This window comes from Carlito syrichta, unplaced genomic scaffold, assembly GCF_000164805.1.
Source record: "Carlito syrichta isolate Samal-C Ts95f unplaced genomic scaffold, Tarsius_syrichta-2.0.1 Scaffold288883, whole genome shotgun sequence".
Taxonomy (NCBI): Eukaryota; Metazoa; Chordata; class Mammalia; order Primates; family Tarsiidae; genus Carlito; species Carlito syrichta.
In genome coordinates this window covers 103542-121640 of record NW_007232979.1, presented here as the reverse complement: position 1 = coordinate 121640, position 18099 = coordinate 103542, and the positions used below count along the sequence as shown (strand labels likewise).

Sequence of the window (18099 nt, the reverse complement as noted above, 5' to 3'; positions counted from 1 at the left end):
ATTCCAGACTACTTACCTGGCTCTAGACTCCCAGGTCTCCTGGGTCTGGCTTACTTTAGTGGTATGTGTTTTATAACAATAGTCATAGACATCTACAAGCATTCCTAGTACTTTTGCCCTGTTATTTAATCTGCTGTTGCTATTGTCTCAGTAAAAACATCTAAAACCACTCTGTTCTTTCCAAGAGTGTTTGAAGGAAGGCTTCTTATGCTCTCGGTCAAGTTTCCTTGCTTGGTGGTGTTTCCAGTTGCCACATGGCTTCCATTATGATGCTGAATAAGGATAAATGAGAAAGGCTCAAGACAGCTTGTAGGTCTACAGTGAAACTGCCTAGTGGCTAACTCATCCACTCACATAAATGTCTTATCTAAAAATAAAAGCCAAATACACATTTCTTAGTTTTTTGCATATATTTACAATATAAATACTAATTTGTTTTCAAAGTACATATTGTTTTAACAATTTGAGAAAGTTATCTAGCATAGGACAGCAATTTAATGTAAAGATTCTATAGTAGTGATTAAGGAAAAATAGACCTGCTTTTGGGTAAAGAACCCTAGAAGGAATATGAATGGGCATGACGACCGGAACTTGCAAGGGGAATGTGAAGCAGCTTAGTCCATACCACACTGCTAACACAGCATGTTAAAGGACTATGGTGTGAGACAGCAACCTGGATGGGGTGTTATAAAAACTAAACTTGAGGAATATAAAAAGTACACATGCTTGCATAGTGCGTTAATTTTTAAAGAAGCTCAACATTTCATTCTCATTTTCAATAACTTAAATGAATAGTACTTAAAACACATCACACAAAATTAAAGACTTGTGCATATATTTCAGATTTCAACATTAATGTCAAAAATACATAGTATGATTTTACATAGGATTTGTGCTACATTAGAACACTAGAGACAAACATCACTTGAGTATTAAGGAAAACATTAAATATTAAATAACTGAGAAATAAAATGTGTAAACACTACTCTAACTGGGGGTTTTGCTATTGCAACATGTCCAACGAAGTGGTTTCAACAGTACAAAAAAGATTAGGACATGAGTGTTTCCAGTCTACTTGGAATATGTGGATCTCATTTCAAGAATCCTTTAATAGAAACTGGTCCAGGATAACAGGAGAGGATCCACTCTCCTGACTGTTAACTTGTACACTCCATTCTATGCTAATTTTTACTTGCAAACTTGGGTACTGAGTGAATACTTTAAATTATCACTCCTTATCAACATCTTGGTGAAAACTGAGGGTTTGTTGGTGATTCAGTGTAAGATTTGAGTTCATATGCAGCACCGCTATCAACCTCCATTGACTTTCTAGAGAACAGGAGCCGAACATCTCTATGGAGGTAGATCTTTCCAGATTTAGAACTCTGGAACCTAAACAAACAGAAAGATAAAATGTTTCAGAGAAGGAGTCTTTAAAACAAAGCTGAGTAATTATAAAAGCTGAAAGCAGGAATAACTAATCTTGCTACAACATTGGACTAACACTAACTCTTAACATGGTGTTTTAAGGTCTTAAATTGCCAAAGCATGTGCTTTTATTAAGTTCTCCCTCTTAACTATTCCGTAAACATTTCATACTCCTTTTCTTTCTCACAATCTCTGAGATGCTTTTCTTCCTGTAAAACTGAGTTCAAATAAAATTTTACTTTTCCTCATCTACAGTGTCATGTAGGCGATAACACTATATTTGAAGGCTTGAAGTTCTAGCAGCTTCTAGCTATACAAACAGACTCATTTCACACAATTTATCCTCCCATGATTTTCGGTAGATTAAAATGGATTCCACACATGAAAAGTCACCACAGGAGATAATCAAGTTTTGAGGACAATCACAGGATGGGAAAGAACACCCATCAGCAACTGTGGCTGGCTAAATAAAACATCAAAAATCAAGAAAAAAGTTAGCAGTGAAATGAAAATGACTACTAAAACTATATATGAAAAAATTTCTATCCACTGCTAATATCTGTAGCAAGTATAGGGATCTGGAGTCTTTAACCACATAAATTTATCTGGCAGATAGACAAACATACCCTATAATGCTAATTTCTCTTTGTTTTTCCCTCAGCATAGCAGAAATATTCTCTGGGTTTGTGGATTTTATTCCTAAACTAGCTGAAATTGTGGTCAGTTCTATTATGTTAAAGTAGACCTCTGAGCTGGGCTCGGTGGCGCAGCCTGTAATCCCAGCACTTTGGGAGGCCAAGGCGAGTGGAATGCCTGAGCTCGTGGCTTCAAGGCCAGCCCGGGCAACTTGGTGACACCTCGTCTCTACAATAAATAAAAAATTAGCTAGGCACAATAGCATACACGCCTGTAGTTCTGGCTACTTGGAAGGCTTAGGTGGAAGGATCGCCGGAGCCCAGCAGGTTGATGCTGGGGTGGCTGTGAGTGTGCCAGCCTCTGAATGGCTTACCTTTCCCTCTCTCTGAAGTTATTTACCTTCTTAATCTGAGGGATGATTTGTGAAGTATACCATTTTTCCCAAATAGGTTTCTTTACAGCATTTATAGTGTCTAGTCATTATGTGAGGAGTATAAAAGCTGAGGAGTTGATTTTTTTTGTTTAGTCAACGTTGGTTACAAATGGCTATGGTTGTTAAACTTCAAGAGGAATGTGTCAAACAGAAGTTTAACCAGAGAGTTGAATCTTTTTCTAGGTTAGGAGATAATCATATAGTTTGCTATTTCATACTATTTATCTTTTTAAAAGTTTTCCCAAATCTGTTTTTTCATGGATTTTTTCCATTCCTACAATCTGTGTAACATTTCTTATAGGTTCATGTCAGGCAGTGTCAGGCTGAGTTTAATTACTTTTTGTTGGCGGAACATAGAAATGTTGGATATAATGTTTTGGATGCAAAAAAATACGCAGAAAACCAAGATGAGAAAATTAATTAAGCAGTGTTAGCTGGGCTCAGTGGCTCAGCCTGTAATCTTGCGCTTTGGGAGGCTGAGTGGATTGCCTGACCTCGTGGGTTTGAGACCCGCCTGGGCAACTTGGCGGGACCTCATCTCTACCATAAACCAAAAATTAGCTGGGCATGGTAGTGTGCGCCTGTAGTTCCAGCTACTTGGAAGGCTGAGGCGGAAGGATCACTGGAGCCCAGAAGGTCGAGGCTGCGGTGGCTGGGAGCAGCCACTGCACTCCAGCCTGGGCAACAGTGAGACTCCAACTCAAAAAAAAAAAAAAAAAAGTAGTGCTTTGTTGGGAACTTAATAGACTTTTTCACACATGAAACTTGAGTATACTGCTCACTTCTTATTCACTCCAGATCACCACTGCAAGGCAGATATACTGAAAGATAGTTTGGTGGTCACCATCATTAAAAGATTAAAGAAATTTCCTGCCCAGACCCTGGATGAAAGGTGATACCTCCTGATAAATAGCGCTCCCTACTGTAAGGAGTTTGTCTAAGATGAATGTCACTGATATGACTGAGGACTTTCTATGAAAGGAACCAAAAAATTATGAGAAACAGAGTTACAGGCAAAAAGTCTACCACGTTCTCTCTCAACCACTTGATTTACTCATTGATCCTGAGAGCTAAACTAGGATTTCAGGGCTGAAAATCTTATCCTAGGATACTGGCAAGATAAACCCCAAGGGGAAACCGATGGCTTCCCACAATCTAGAACTACAAGCTAGGTAGCAAAAGCTAAAGGAAAATGTATTTCTGATGGAAGCACTAGAACATAAGCTCTATGAGAGCAGAGATGTCATCATTGCTGTTTCCCTAGTTTCCAAAAGCATACCTGGTACATGTTAGTTAAACAAGTGAATGAATTAAGTTTAAGAACTTTCCTTTCTAAGACAGTAGGAGCCACATCTGGCTATTGAGCACTTGAAATGTGGCTCATTTGTGAGAATAGGAAAAACACTGTTTTGTTTGCTTGTTTGTTTATTTTCTATTTTTAGACCTGGTATCTACAAAATTTACTACAAAATATTAAGAACTTCAAATTGTGTGTGTAATAAATGAATGAATAAATACACACATACAAAGAAATGTGGCTCATTCAAATTGAGTTCCACTCTAAGTGTACATACTTGATTTCAAGGAGCTAGTAAAATAATATAAAATAATTCATTGATAAAGTTTATATTAATTATATATTCAAATGATAACATTGGATAGGTTGAGTTAAATAAAATATATTAATCTTACTTGCTTATTACTTTTTAATTTCTGGCTACTGAAAAATATAGAACTATCTACATAGCTCATGTTATATTTTTACTGAAAAGCATGGGTTTAGGAAATGTGTTTTACTGCCCCAGATATATTAGCATTTCTTTTGATGTAAAATATTTTACATTAAACAGCTAAAAATGAAAACTCTTCTAACTCAACAAGTAATAATGACTGCAGGAAGGTATGCCATGTGCTTTCCGCATCGTAGCACCTCATCAAGAGATCCCAAGCTAAGTAAAGTCTAAAGGGGACTAGTCTAGCTAGAGACACAGTTAACAACAAAAAACTCCTAAAAATTTTAGTATTTTTCTGAGGTAACATATTTTCATATTCATTTGAAACATTACCTCAGATGTATGAGGTAGCGTAATAACCGTTCTTCTGTATGTCGGATGTTCTCCTTATTAACATTTCTCTTCATTTCTTGTTTAACCGGTACAGAAAAAGTTCTTTGTCGTAGGAATGTCTGATGATTGGCTGGCATATCTCGTAAGTCATATATCACAACAAACATCTTCACCACAGTCTTATTAGGATTAAATAAGGTCTGAAGAAACAATATAGAAATTATTCTTTAAAAACAGTGATTTGTTGATGTGACTCAGAATGATTGTGACAATAATTAAGTCTTTTAATAACAAAATAATTCTACTGGATATAATTCAGTTTCATGACTAAGAAGTACAATTTCAGAAGTTTACAACACAATATTCAGTATTTTTTAAAAAAGATTCCATTTAATTTTTTATTTCATAATAATAAAATCCTGTAACAAATCAAATTCTTTAGTCACAAATTTCATATTAATATTGACAATATGTAACTTGTACTCTGTTCATATTTTTAAAAAGTAGTTCCACAGGTATAAGCAAAGTATATTCTTACTGGGTTAAAATATTCCAGTCTAATTATTTTAAAAATTAGCTTTGCTAAAGAGTATCAACTGCAAAATCCTCAAAACAGAATTTTAATTTTTTTCATATTTCAATAGTGAATAAACAGAATATTTCAAATAAAATACAAGCTCAGTAAAACTAGAATTTTTGGTGTTTTAGGTACATATGGTTATTGTAAAATTAAAAATAGATGCTCAAAGAAGAGCCTTTTTCCTATTTGAAAAATTTTCCAAGTTTAGAAAATTAAGCTAATTATTATTAAGTTCAAAGCCAGCTAAATAATATTTCATTTTCTCATACTTGGAATCATTTCCAAATCTGCAACAATATACGCTTTTTAGGAAAAATCACCAATATCATTACAGACCAAAATATGTATCCTTGGTGAAGACTGAATTGAATTTAACTGGTACTTAGCTATGAAAAATTGAAGGAATATTATTTTTAAAAGTACTAATTTTTAAACAAAACCCCAAGCTGCTGATCTGACTTTAACCAAATTACCAACACATCAATAGGTAACTTGGTGCCCATGCTTTCAGAAGCTCATCCGTGGCACTGGACATCACTCACTGAATCAAAATGAGAAATATATCAATATTATGATCCAATTTTTGAAATCTAGTGAGTCTTAAGATTAAGACTAATACATTCAACAACCATAACAATTCATAAGCCAGGAATTCAAACCATGTATGTAAATAATTAAACTATGTAAGGAATGAAAGATATACTCAAATTTCATTGTTTATAATTAATCACTAACATTGGCAGTCTCCAAACAAGAGGTGAATATGCTGCCTCTGGGTTTATGCCCATCATGACAACTGACAGCTAGCTTTACGCTGATTCACACTTTTCCATAGGCTACATAGCCAGGAGCAAGAGAACAGAACATTATCATTTCTTTAGCTCAAGAAACCCACTTGACATAAAAATCATACTTTAATATCTAGTGATATATACACATAGATTGCATAGAGCTAAATTTCACTCCTGTGTAATATGAAATAAACAAATGTACAGACTCTTTGCAGTATTGGAACAATGATGTGGGTAAAAGTGATCTGACAAAGCACTGAACACACTGAGGTCAAAGATCATAAGAAGGCTTGTTGGATTAGACTAGCTCCTGGGTGGGAGGAACAAGCCTCAGTCTGCAAGCTTTGTAAACTTGAGGGCTTACAGAATTATCTTTGTTCAGTTCTGGAGATGAATTCAATTGCAAGCTGCCCTTGATATCAAGTTATTCTTCTGAGAACCCCAGACCAGGGATGATGAAGGACTGCTCTGGGCGGGAAGGATGCTCCTAAGCCAAAATGAGATCAATCCCTAGACCAACATGAATGATGCCTTCTCCACTCTGACATCTGTCAGACTATATTTCTATTTGGTGTGACCTTCTCATTAGATCAATTTTAGAAATCATGATACTGGGGATAATATAATTTTGTTTCCCAAGTGTTCCTGCCAAAGCAATACGATTATTTGGGGGTCTCCTTTTAATTAGATCGATCTCAATCTGGTTTATATTAAACAGAAGGCACCAGCAATGTTATCTTCTAATTATACTGAAAACAGCTCTATTTAAGTTATGCAAACTGTCACAGATTCTTTTTCTAAAGTATTCACCTTGATTAGCTTATTAATGCTTTCCTTTTATGGAGGTCCCCAAATGGTCATTCCTGGGGCAGAGCAGGGAAACTCCAAACAAAGCTCCAGCCTCACTGTTACTTACCAAAATTGTTGCAGCAGCAGTAGCAGGAGAAAGGGCTAAGTTCTATATGTATGTGAGAGAATGATTATTGCAATTGTAGGCTATAAAACACATACCACTTGTATTGTTCCTGAAGGAGGTACTCGATAACCCCTTTTACCAAGGGACTCTAAAGTAATCACACCCTTGAAATAAAAGAAGACAAATTGAGTACAAACTTAAGCATATGTATATAAAAGACTAAAATAAAAATAACAATTCATATAATTATTACAACTTCAGAATTCCATTTCTATGGAAATATATTAAAACGAAATTAATAGAGATATATTCTATGTTTCCAGCCCTTAGGAAACAATTTTATTGTTCTTCCTGGGGATTTTACAATAAATAATATATAACATCAATGGCCACAGTGCTTGGAATTTCTATTAAGACATAGGATATATTTTATTTTATTTTTAAAATAAAGACGAGGTCTCACTATGTTGCCTATGCTGCTCTCAAACTCCTGGGCTCAAGTAATCCTCCTGCCTTGACTTTCCAAAGTGTTGGGATTACAGGCATGAGCCACCACACCTGGCCTAAGATATAGGATATAAAAGTAAGAAGTTCCTAACCAAAAAGGAAAAACACAGAGGTTATAGGATTATTCCCATGTATCTTAGGGGAGAGTGGAAATGAAGAAGCAAAAACAATGTAAAAAGTCGTAAGTGTGGAGGGGTCTAAGTCTTGGCCAAAAATAAAGTTAACTCTTGAGTCAGGAAGTTGAGTTAAGTTACATATATGAATTTCTGACTAGAGACAGAAAAAAATTGAGAGAAAATTTGGAAGTCTGTGGTTCCTGCCTGGCAATTACTTTATGGAAGAGAGGCTTAAGACAATAAAAAAAAAAAAGGAGGTTCAATCAGTAACTTGCAAGACCATGATATGCTCTCTGGTAAAGATATAAAATCTTACTTTCCTACTGAAATATTTCTTCAGAAATAATCTTATATCGTGATGTGTCTTAATACAGATCTTATTATGGTACAGTGCTTAGTGTGTCAAGAATCCAAATTGATTATACATCAGAATAAGATGGGATTGAAGGCCCAAGAGTTAAGATTTGACACAAGATTAAAGCTAAATTAGGGTCATTTTTTCAGAGAAGTCTAAAAAGGGGGATATTGGGAGTCTTTCAGTTAGTCTGCTCGTCCATTAATAGTTCTCAGACCAGGATCATCAGCATCGCTTATGAACTTGATACAGAATGTCTGACTTCTCCCTAGATCTACCAAATCAAGATTGAATCTTAACAAGACTGAAGACTGCCCAGATGACATCATATATACATGAAAGTTTGAGAAGCACTGCTCTAGTATATGAAGTCATTTTTCTTTTTTTTTGGAGTCAGTGTCTCACTCTGTCGCCCAGGCTGGAGTACAGTGGCACGCTCATGGCCACTGCAGCCTCGGCCTGTTGGGCTCAGGCAATCCTTCTGCCTCAGCCTTCCAAGTAGCTGGAACCACAGGTGAGTGCCACCATGCCCAGCTAATTTATTGTAGAGATGAGGTCTTGCCATGTTGCCTAGGCTGGTCTTGAACCCCGGGGCTCAGGCACCCTCTCACCTCTGCTTCCCAAAGAGTTGGGATTACAGGCATGAACCACCACACCTGGCTGAAGTCATTTTTCTTAGGATGCTTTAATCACCACAGAAGTGCAAACAATGAGGAAAAAGTATAAATTAAAACAAGATATGTTCAAATTGAATGTGTAAAAGCTTCTCAATAACCAAGATGAACAAATGATGATAGGTAGTGACGGTGATGCATAATTACTAGAGAGCTTTAAAAAATAAATTCTGAGTCATTTATTTTAACTGGGCCTGTAATTTTTTTTAAGTAGCCAAGTAGAGTAATTGCATGCTCTATATTTCACGAGTATATCATTATACCCTGTACAAGTCAAACTTACATAAAAGTAAATGTAAAACAGGACTGCCCCATTAGGTGACATCTCTGTTGGGTTTGAAAGTTGGACCAGTGTTGGGAGGTAAAAAGGAGTGAGAAAGGTAAAAGGGATGGCCAGACTTTGATATACAAATCCCTCAACTCCAAGTGAACAACATTTGACACTGGTTTACTAAATAACACATTAATACCGAGAAATGTTCACAGAAATTGGCACTTGTAAGACACGTGGTTCTTGACAAATCTGAATTATCACATGGTCATTTAGAGCATGAAAATAGTATGTCAACAAACTGTGTCCCTAACCAAAACAGCAATGAAGCTTTAATAAGCTTTAACAATTTCTCTCACACAATCTGCACTGCATGTCTTCTAAAAAGGTATTATCTACCACATTTCTTATTAGAGCAGTGTGGCTATTTACTCTACATGAAAATGGTATAGTACATTATACCCCTGTACTTCTCATTTCCAGAAAATAAAATATACTTAAATAATAGCTACCTTTATAATCACATAACTACAGATGATATATTATTGTTTTTCTTCACCAGCCATCTGCGTCCCCTCAACCACAAAAAAAAATAATAAAATATATATATATATATATACACACACTGTATATGCAGTACAGTAAAATTGGTAAGGCCAAAAAAATGACTATCAAGCCTATATGCATTTCCCTTAATACATACAATTCCAATAGTTTTAGAATAATAGTAACTAAGTCAATCTATAAAGAAAAGTATAGATTTAAAAAAAAAAATCGTTAAGTTTAAGACAGCACTTTAAAACAATAATTTCCAAGCAATCTAAGACCAGTAGCATTGGCAAGTCGGGAATTTTAGAAAGAGATTATTTAAAATTTTATTAATATTATTAAAGTTTATTATTTAATATTTTCATTATTTTAATGGATCAGCATATTATATTTATACCTAGAAAAAATTACCATATTAACATAAAGAAGAAACACATATGTTCTCCTGACATTTAAAAATAAAATAATAAGGCTAAGATAAACTAAATTTGGACAAAATCTTACACAAAAATGTCTCAAATTATTACAGAACAGAGAATATGCAAAAACAACTGGAAAACTAAGAGAAGTATATCTTGATTAATTACAAATAGAAATTAATATCTGGTTAATTACAAATAGAAAGAAGTCATACATAACCCTGTTAATATAATAATGGAAGTCATACCATAAATTTGCCCCTGGCACACTTGTTTTATTTTAATTTTTATATTTTATGTTATTTTATTTTAAGATGTAGGGTACAATTCAGGGTTAGGTATACAAATGTTCATTATGCAGGTACCCTTGTTGATGAGGTGTGAATACCTACTTTAGATATATATCTGCCTGGTTTCGAAATACATAGTTTCTAAACAGCTAAGTGTTGTCATATAATGCCTGGAGAAGATTTGTTGCCACTAATTCCCAACTGAAGAGAGATATTACATGGCTTGAATTAATCTTTGAGGAATTCTGTACCACCTCTACTAGACAAAGATAACTTTCTGTGCTAAAATTTTTACCCTTGTGAGTCATTTGTATAATCTGTGAAGAAAGGTCCTGAAGTTATTATTAGAATAACAAATAGGAGTGTTCTGTCTCACCCTTGTGGGTCTGTGATATGTATTATCAAAACATGATTGATGCTTTGAAAACAGACTAAACTACTAAAATATAAGTATTCCCTAAAGAACAAAATTAATTTTACTAATTTACAGTAGAAAATATCTGTGGTCCAAGATTTGGGTTGGGTCACTTGCAAACAGAACTCATTCCTAATAAGTAAACTGATTTAGAAAAAAATATATAAGGGATAGTTAATTAAAGAATATTATCACAGAAAAGAAAGTCAAGGATTCTTAAAAGGATAGATTAATTCAGTAACCTGAAACACCAATCAGGTTCTCGCCTGATAGAATGGAGTGAACCTTCCTTGAGAAAAGTGAGCAAATAATAAATAGGCTATATTTAGGTCCCTAAAAAGTACAGCTTCCTTTCCTCTCTGTTATTTCTCAATTATGTAGACATCCCTTTTCACAGCTTTTATTAATAACAAAACACATTGAAAATCCTGAAGGTCGAAAATGGAGGAGAGGGGTGTTAGGAGAAAAAGGAGTTAGGTCAGGTATAAGTCAGGAAATTGAAGTATCAACACTGGGCTATAGCGGGGCATGGTGGCTCACGTCTGTAATCTCAGCACTTTGGGAGGCAGAGGTGAGAGGACTGCCTGACCCCAGCGGTTTGAGACCAGTCTGGGCAATGTAGAGACTTCACCTCTACAATGAATCAAAAAATTAGCTGGGCTTAGTGGCACACACCTGTAGTTCCAGTTACTTGGAAGGATGAGGCAGAAGGATTACCTGAGCCTAGCAGGTTGAGGCTGTGGTGGCCATGAGTGTGCCACTGCACTCCAGCCTGGATAACAGAGTGAGAATACCACTCTGTACTGTACAAGACTGGGCTGTACAGTTTAATGCCTACAGTAATATTTATTCCCCAAATTAAGACCTGACATAAAACTCCAGATTTGGCTCCATATTTGATATCAATACTGTATACTGTAGACTTTTTACAGATCTGCATTGCTAGCCACTTCTCTCTCTTTCTCTTGGAACAGGGCTAATACTAATAAGACACAAGGATACACTGTCATTTATGCAACTGAAGTCTTATTTTATCTGCAATCTGCTGGAATAAAAAAAATGAGAAACGTAAAGTCACGGCTCGAGCTCAAGGCTCAAGATGGTGCTCGAATTCTTCTTAGCTATCTTACTCTGCATTAAGACATTAGCATGAGTCTGAAATAGCTAGTATTCTAAATAACCTTAGGCTTAGAAAAGAATGAGCCAAAGACAAACCAAAAAGGAGAAAGCAGAGCGAAAAGGCCTCACAGAAGTCTTAGGTCACCCAATCTTTCACTTAAACCTTATTGAGATAAGGATCACATGGGAAAGTGACTCTTGTAGGATTATAGTGCACAGTTAGCACTTGCTAATTTGTATGAACTCAGCAAGATAGACTTATAATATCACTAATCAATTTTAATTATTTTTTTCAAGTCACACGAAACAAGTAAACTTTTAACACCATTCTTAAATGCAAAAGAGGTTCTGTGTTGTTTGAGGTAGCTCAGAAAGAAGTTGTAAGGTCATATTTGGGTATATTAGTTTGAATTCTGCTTTTAGTTCTCAGGAAATGTTTTAAACTTTCAAGTATTGCACCAAAGCACATGAAGACATCTGTGATTAAGTTGGTTGGTTTGGCAGAAAAAGACAATTTAAAAAATACTTGCCATATAAGGAGAGGGAGCATTATCATCTGAAACACTGTAGAATGACACTTCAACAGGAAGAGTCAAATGTGTGGGGCAGAAAACACCACTTGCCCCTACCTCAGCAGTAAAACCATCCACAGTGCCAAGAGGATCTAAACGATAGTTCAAGACAGATTCCTGAAAGACAAAAAAAGTAATTTAAAAACCCAATTATAAAAGTCAACACATTCATTTTTTTCTATTAAAAACGTATTACTATGCTTTGTAGCACTAGAAAAGGATCATTACCACGGCCATATCCTCATTTCTGCCGTTCATCTCACCTGAGATCAACCTCATTTCCCATTAGTCTTCTATCATCCCATAAAGTTTGGCTTCCTCTTACTGTTCTAACCCATACTGTACAGAACTCTCCTGGAGCTTCACCGTTATATAGACCTGTTTAGTACGTTCTTTTTATATCTGTAAATTTAAAAATATGCTCGACAACAGCAAGTATTTACTTCTCACAGTAAGATTAAGTCATGGTGTTAGGCACATAGAAGCACTTAAAAACCTAACAGGTTATATATGGCAGTTTCATCCAAAGATGACACCAAGCACTTATAACTTTGAGAAATAACTGCTTCTTTTAAAAATGCTGTTGTATGTGACATGTGTTTTACTGTATAAACAATAAGTGTATATTAGGAAAAAACTAAGAGTACAGAAATACAAATAGCAGAGAAGTACCTTATCCATTCTTCCCAAGATCACCGACTGGCATTTTAGTAGTTACCTTTCCAGGTATAAGAAACATTTTAAGCCTTTCACAAGTTTTCTTTCACATACATACATCAACATGCATACATTATGAAATGTGAGTAGTATTCCTTTAAGACACTCTTTCAAAAGAAGTGCTGCAAACTCTCATGATTCTAATGGTCTGTGTAATCTAAACTGCAAAGTTATATACCAACAATCTAGTCTCCTAGTCAAAAAGACCTGTATCACAAGCAACTTATGTCACAACTAACTTTCTAAATCTTTCCTCTTGCCCGGCAGTCTACCCAATCCATATTCTGCTGATTTACCTCTTAGTCTCATGGCCTCATCTCTATACCCACCACCACTATCCCAGTGATCTACGTGATCCTCACAAGTTCTCCTCTGAACAAATGCAACATCTTCTAGTTAAGTCTTTCCAACTATAGTATATCTTCTGTACTACTATTAGAGTTTTTCTTTTATTAAAAAATGTTTTATCATATTATCCACCATATTTTTTTCCTGCTGTCTATAGAACAAAGTCAAAATTCATGGCACTGTATGTACATCCTGCCCTACCTATCTTGCTGCATCTCTCCCCACTTGTGCAGAGTGCCCTGCTTCAGTTCCAGCTTTTCAATATCTCCATGCTATGTTACTACTTTTGCACATATACCCAGGCACGTGTAGTTGCTTCTGTTTAGAATCTCCTGCCCCTCACCACAAAAATTTACTTGGCAAATTCCTATTCATCTTTTGTGACTAAGCTCAAGTGATAGTTCCTCAGTAGAGTTTTACACTATTACATCAGCAGAGACAGCAGATATACAGGCTCTAGCATACTTCTATACTAGTGTTAATTACTTGAGTTTATACATTATTTACAAGTCCCTTTTTTATAGTGGACTATAAACTTCTCTAAGGCAGGAACTTCATCATTTAGCTCTGTATCCTTACTATACAGTATGACACATAGTAAGTACTCAATAAATGTTCCTAAGATGCATAAAGATGGGAGAAAATTTCAGAGGAAGGCAAATGACCAATATTAGTTGCCAATTCAAACTTTATAAATTTAATACACAAGCATATGTGCTGGACCCTACTCAGTGCAATGCAACAACAACAAAAAAAGAAACTAAAAAACATATGGATTACAAAGTAAGAAACAAAACTGTTTCTATTTGGAAATGACATGACTGTCTATAAGAACAATCCCAAAGAATCTTTTAAGAAATCTACTAAAATTAAAAAGTGTGTTGAGCAAGCCACAGGTGATATACATATATACACACATATACATATATATTCACTAATTTTAATACACTAGCAATGAACAATTGGAATTAATTTAAGTATAATTTGCAGTATTGTTGGAAAACATGTAACACTTTAGATATATAACTACAAAAAGATGTCTAATATCTGAATGCCAAAAACCACAAAACATTGATGAAAAGAAATCAAAGAATATCTAAATAAGTGGATTTCAAGGAATGAAAGACTCTATTAAGAGATCAATTTTCCCCAAATTCATCTGTGCCAGTGCAATCAAAATAAAATCTCAGCAGAAACAGACAAGCTAATTCTAAAATGTATACAAAAAGCAATTCTATTTTATTTTTATTTTTTGAGAGTCAGGGTCTCACTCCGTCACCCAGGCTGGAGTACAGTAGCATGATCACAGCTCACCGCAGCCTCAAACGCCGGGCTCAAATGATCTCTAGCCTCAGCCTCCTGGGTAGTTGGGACTACAGGCACACACTACCATACATGGTTAATTTTTTAAAATTTCTTTTTCTTCCTTCTCTTCCTTCCTCCCAAGTTTTAAATTTTTTGTAGAGACTGCTCTCTTTTTCCCTTATAAATTTTGTTTGTAGTACAAGCCTCAGAAGGAAGAGCAGGAAAAAAAGAAAAAGTGAAAAAAAAATCTTGGGGTGGGCTTGGTGGCTCACGCCTGTAATCCCAGTACAGGCTGAGGCAGGAGGATCACTTGAGCCTAGAAGTTGGAGAACAACTGGGGCAATATAGCGAGACCTCAGTCTTTACTCTCTCTCTGTCTCTCTCTCTCTATATATATATATATTAATCAGGCATGGTGGTACACACTTGTAGTCCCAGCTACTAGACAGTCTGAGGTGGAAGGATCGCTTGAGCCCAGGAATCAGAGGCTGCAGTGAGCCGTGATTGTGCCGCTGTACTCTGGCCTAAGCAACGGAGTGAGATTTCGACTTAAAAAATATGTATCTTGTAGTACAAAGGCACCTGTCTCTCACAACAGCTTAGGCAAATTTCATTTGATAACAAAGAGAACTAGAGTTTTCAATATGTCTGAACTGATACCTTGAAAATGACATGGAAAAGACTACAAATCTTTTTTTATTTCCACAAAAACTTTGAAAGCTTCAATATTAAAATAATTATAAATAAGGCATAGTTTATATATCATACCATACATTCTATAAAGCAAATAATCCTAATTAACATAAAAATTTTAAATTATTTTCCCCTAAAAACCTCGCTAGTTAAAAATCACTTTTTTGGGGGGGGGCAGAGTCTCACTCTGTCACCCAGGCTGGATTACAGTGGCACACTCATGGCCACTGACCTGCTGGGCTTAGGCGATCCTTCCAGCTCAGCCTTCCAAGTAGCTGAGACTACAGGCATGTATCACCATGCCCGGCTAATTTTTTTTATTTATTGTAGAGACGAGGTCTCACCATATTTCCCAGGCTGGTCTCAAACCTGTGGGCTCAGGCAATCCTCTCGCCTCAGTCTCGCAAAGTGCTGGAATTACAGGGATGAGCCACCGTGCCTGGCCTAAAATCACTTTAAAAATGTTGTTTAGAGGCTCATATTTAAGGTTAAGCTGATTTACTTTTATTTTTATTTTTTTTTGAGTCTGAGTCTCACTCTGTTGCCCGGGCTGGAGTACAGTGGCATGCTCATGGCCACCACTGCCTTGACCAGCTGGGTTCAGGCAATCCTTCTGCCTCAGCCTTTCAAATAGCTGGAACTACAGGCATGCACCGCCACACTCAACTAATATTTCTTGATTTATTGTAGAGACAAGGTCTTGCCAAGTTTCCCAGACTGGTTTCTAATCCCTAGACTCAGGCAATCCTCTCACCTCTGCCTCCCAAAGTACTGGGATTACACACGTAAACCACTGTGCAGGGCTTAAGCTGATTTCTAATTAAAGACAGTATACACCCAGGATACCATGATCCCAACTAGAAATATTCACATTAAATAAAGAAGTACATGTATCAGAGGTCTTCAACCATTTGATTTCTTAAAAAATAGCCTTGTTGGCCAGATATGGTGGCTTAAGCCTATAATCCTAGCACTTTGGGAGGCCTAGGGAAGAGGATGCCTGAGCCCACGGGTTTGAGACCAGCTTGGGAAACATGGCGAGACCTTGTCTCTATAATTAAAAAAAAAATTAGCTGGGCGTGGTGGGGCATGCCTGTAGTCTCAGCTACTTGAAAGGCTGAGCTGGAAGGATTGCTTAAGCCCAGGGGGTCAAGGCTGCGGTGGCAGTGAGTGTGCCACTGTACTCTAGCCTGGGCAACAGAGTGAGACTCTGACTCAAAAAAAAAATAGGCTTGTTATTTTAGATTTAGATTTAGCTGCAAATAAAGTAGAGAGAACCATTTGATTTTGTGAATCGACCTGCTTGATCATGAAGGGGCTGTTATTAGCCTGCCATCACCTTTCTTGGGTTCCCAGACTCAATTTTACCAAGTTAGAAGATATGGTCAAGTTTATTCTCCTGCCTAACTAACAAATACTTCAATCCAACCTGATTTTACCAAAGTCCTCTATTTTCCTACACTAGCTACTCAATTCTAAGAATGTTACTGCCAATAATAATTCTCCCAACTTCCTTTTTCACGAAAATAAAGCAAAATAAAATAAAAAGGTGTCGGGCTCAGAGGTTCAGCCTGTAATCCCAGCACTTTGGGTGGCCAAGGTGAGTGGATTGCCTGAGCCTGCAGGTTCAAGACCAGCCCCGGCATCTTGGCAAGACCTCATCTCTACAATAAATTTAAAAATTAGCTGGGTTTTGTAGCACACGTCTGTAGTTCCAGCTACTTGGAAGGATGAGATGGAAGGATTGCCGGAGACCAGTAGGTCGATGCTGGGGTGGCCGTGAGTGTGCCACTGCACTCCAGCCTGGGCAACAGAGTGAGACTCCAACTCAAAAAAATAAAAAAATAAAAAGGTAATTTCAAGGCTTCGACAAAGAGACTATCTACCTTTCACAACCAATGTTAAAGACATAAAACAACACTAGAGTTAGGTTAAAAAACTTCCATTTTTACAATAGTTTAAAAACACATTACCTCAAAATTTCCTAGGAGACTAAGACTTATAGGTGGAGCACTAGAACTCAAAAATGGTTTTTCGTGAATATCTGGATCATCTTCAATGTTTAAACATGGTCGAGGACTATTAAAAAACAAACCAGCATAAGAAAAAATTAACCATAATATTTTATTGACTTTTGTGCAAAATTAAACTAGAATAATCTGAACAATTTTACTCAATCTACTCATAATAAAACTAATATCACCAAATTTTAAGATATAAAATTTCTAGTTTAAAATTTATGACTATATTTTATAATCTTTGTTATAGTATTTGATAAAGTGTGTGTGTATATACACACTATATATAAATATAGTGGCATCTTAAAAGTTTTTAAGGTGAAATTTATAACATATCAATCACATAGTGTCATTAATCTTCATTTTCAGTTAAAAATTAGACAAGGGTAAAATTGTGTGACTAATATAATCAGAGTATTTGCTAACATGCAAAAATTGCTAACATTATTTTAAAAGAAGAAATAAAAGGTTGAGTTTAATGACCAGAAATATACAAATTCACGTGGATATTAAAACCAATAGAAGAGTTCATTATGATAACTGATATATAGCTGCTACACGCCACCTTAATTTTATCCTCAGTCATCTTTAATAATTATGTACATGCATGGAATCATTCTGAAAATAAGATTCCTGTTGCAACTTATTTTGAAATTACTTATTGTGAAAGACCAGAAATTTTTGAAATTGTTTCATATAGACAAATTAATTTTGAGATAAATACCTTCTAGATGAGAAGTTTTTCAGATGCAGTAATGAAGAATCCAGATCAAAGCAACCTGATTGTGTTTTTCTTTGAGGAACCTAAGGTCAAAGTGATCATTTGTATTATTTGAAAAGATTTTTTTCTCTAAATGATAAAACACTTCTCAAATTAAAGT

The 18099-nt window shown here is 35.8% G+C and overlaps 1 protein-coding gene across 4 annotated transcripts in view; it reads right to left on the bottom strand.

The window, feature by feature from the left end:
* Nucleotides 1-395: 395 nt before the first annotated feature.
* The window catches only part of FAM214A (family with sequence similarity 214 member A), a 108411-nt gene continuing 90707 nt past the window's right edge, over nucleotides 396-18099 (bottom strand). For 2 of the 4 annotated variants that reach the window (XM_008053935.2, XM_021710405.1), the window contains exons 7-12: nucleotides 17943-18022; nucleotides 17174-17279; nucleotides 12096-12254; nucleotides 6946-7014; nucleotides 4564-4763; nucleotides 400-1392 (exon numbers count right to left, since the gene is read on the bottom strand). In XM_008053935.2, the coding sequence (XP_008052126.1) occupies nucleotides 1239-1392; nucleotides 4564-4763; nucleotides 6946-7014; nucleotides 12096-12254; nucleotides 17174-17279; nucleotides 17943-18022 (768 nt within the window). In that variant the 3' untranslated portion in view covers nucleotides 400-1238. Of the gene's footprint in view, nucleotides 1393-4563; nucleotides 4764-6850; nucleotides 7015-12095; nucleotides 12255-17173; nucleotides 17280-17942; nucleotides 18023-18099 lie in introns of all 4 variants that reach the window. The other 2 variants (XR_002481726.1, XM_008053934.2) reach the window with 2 other exon arrangements.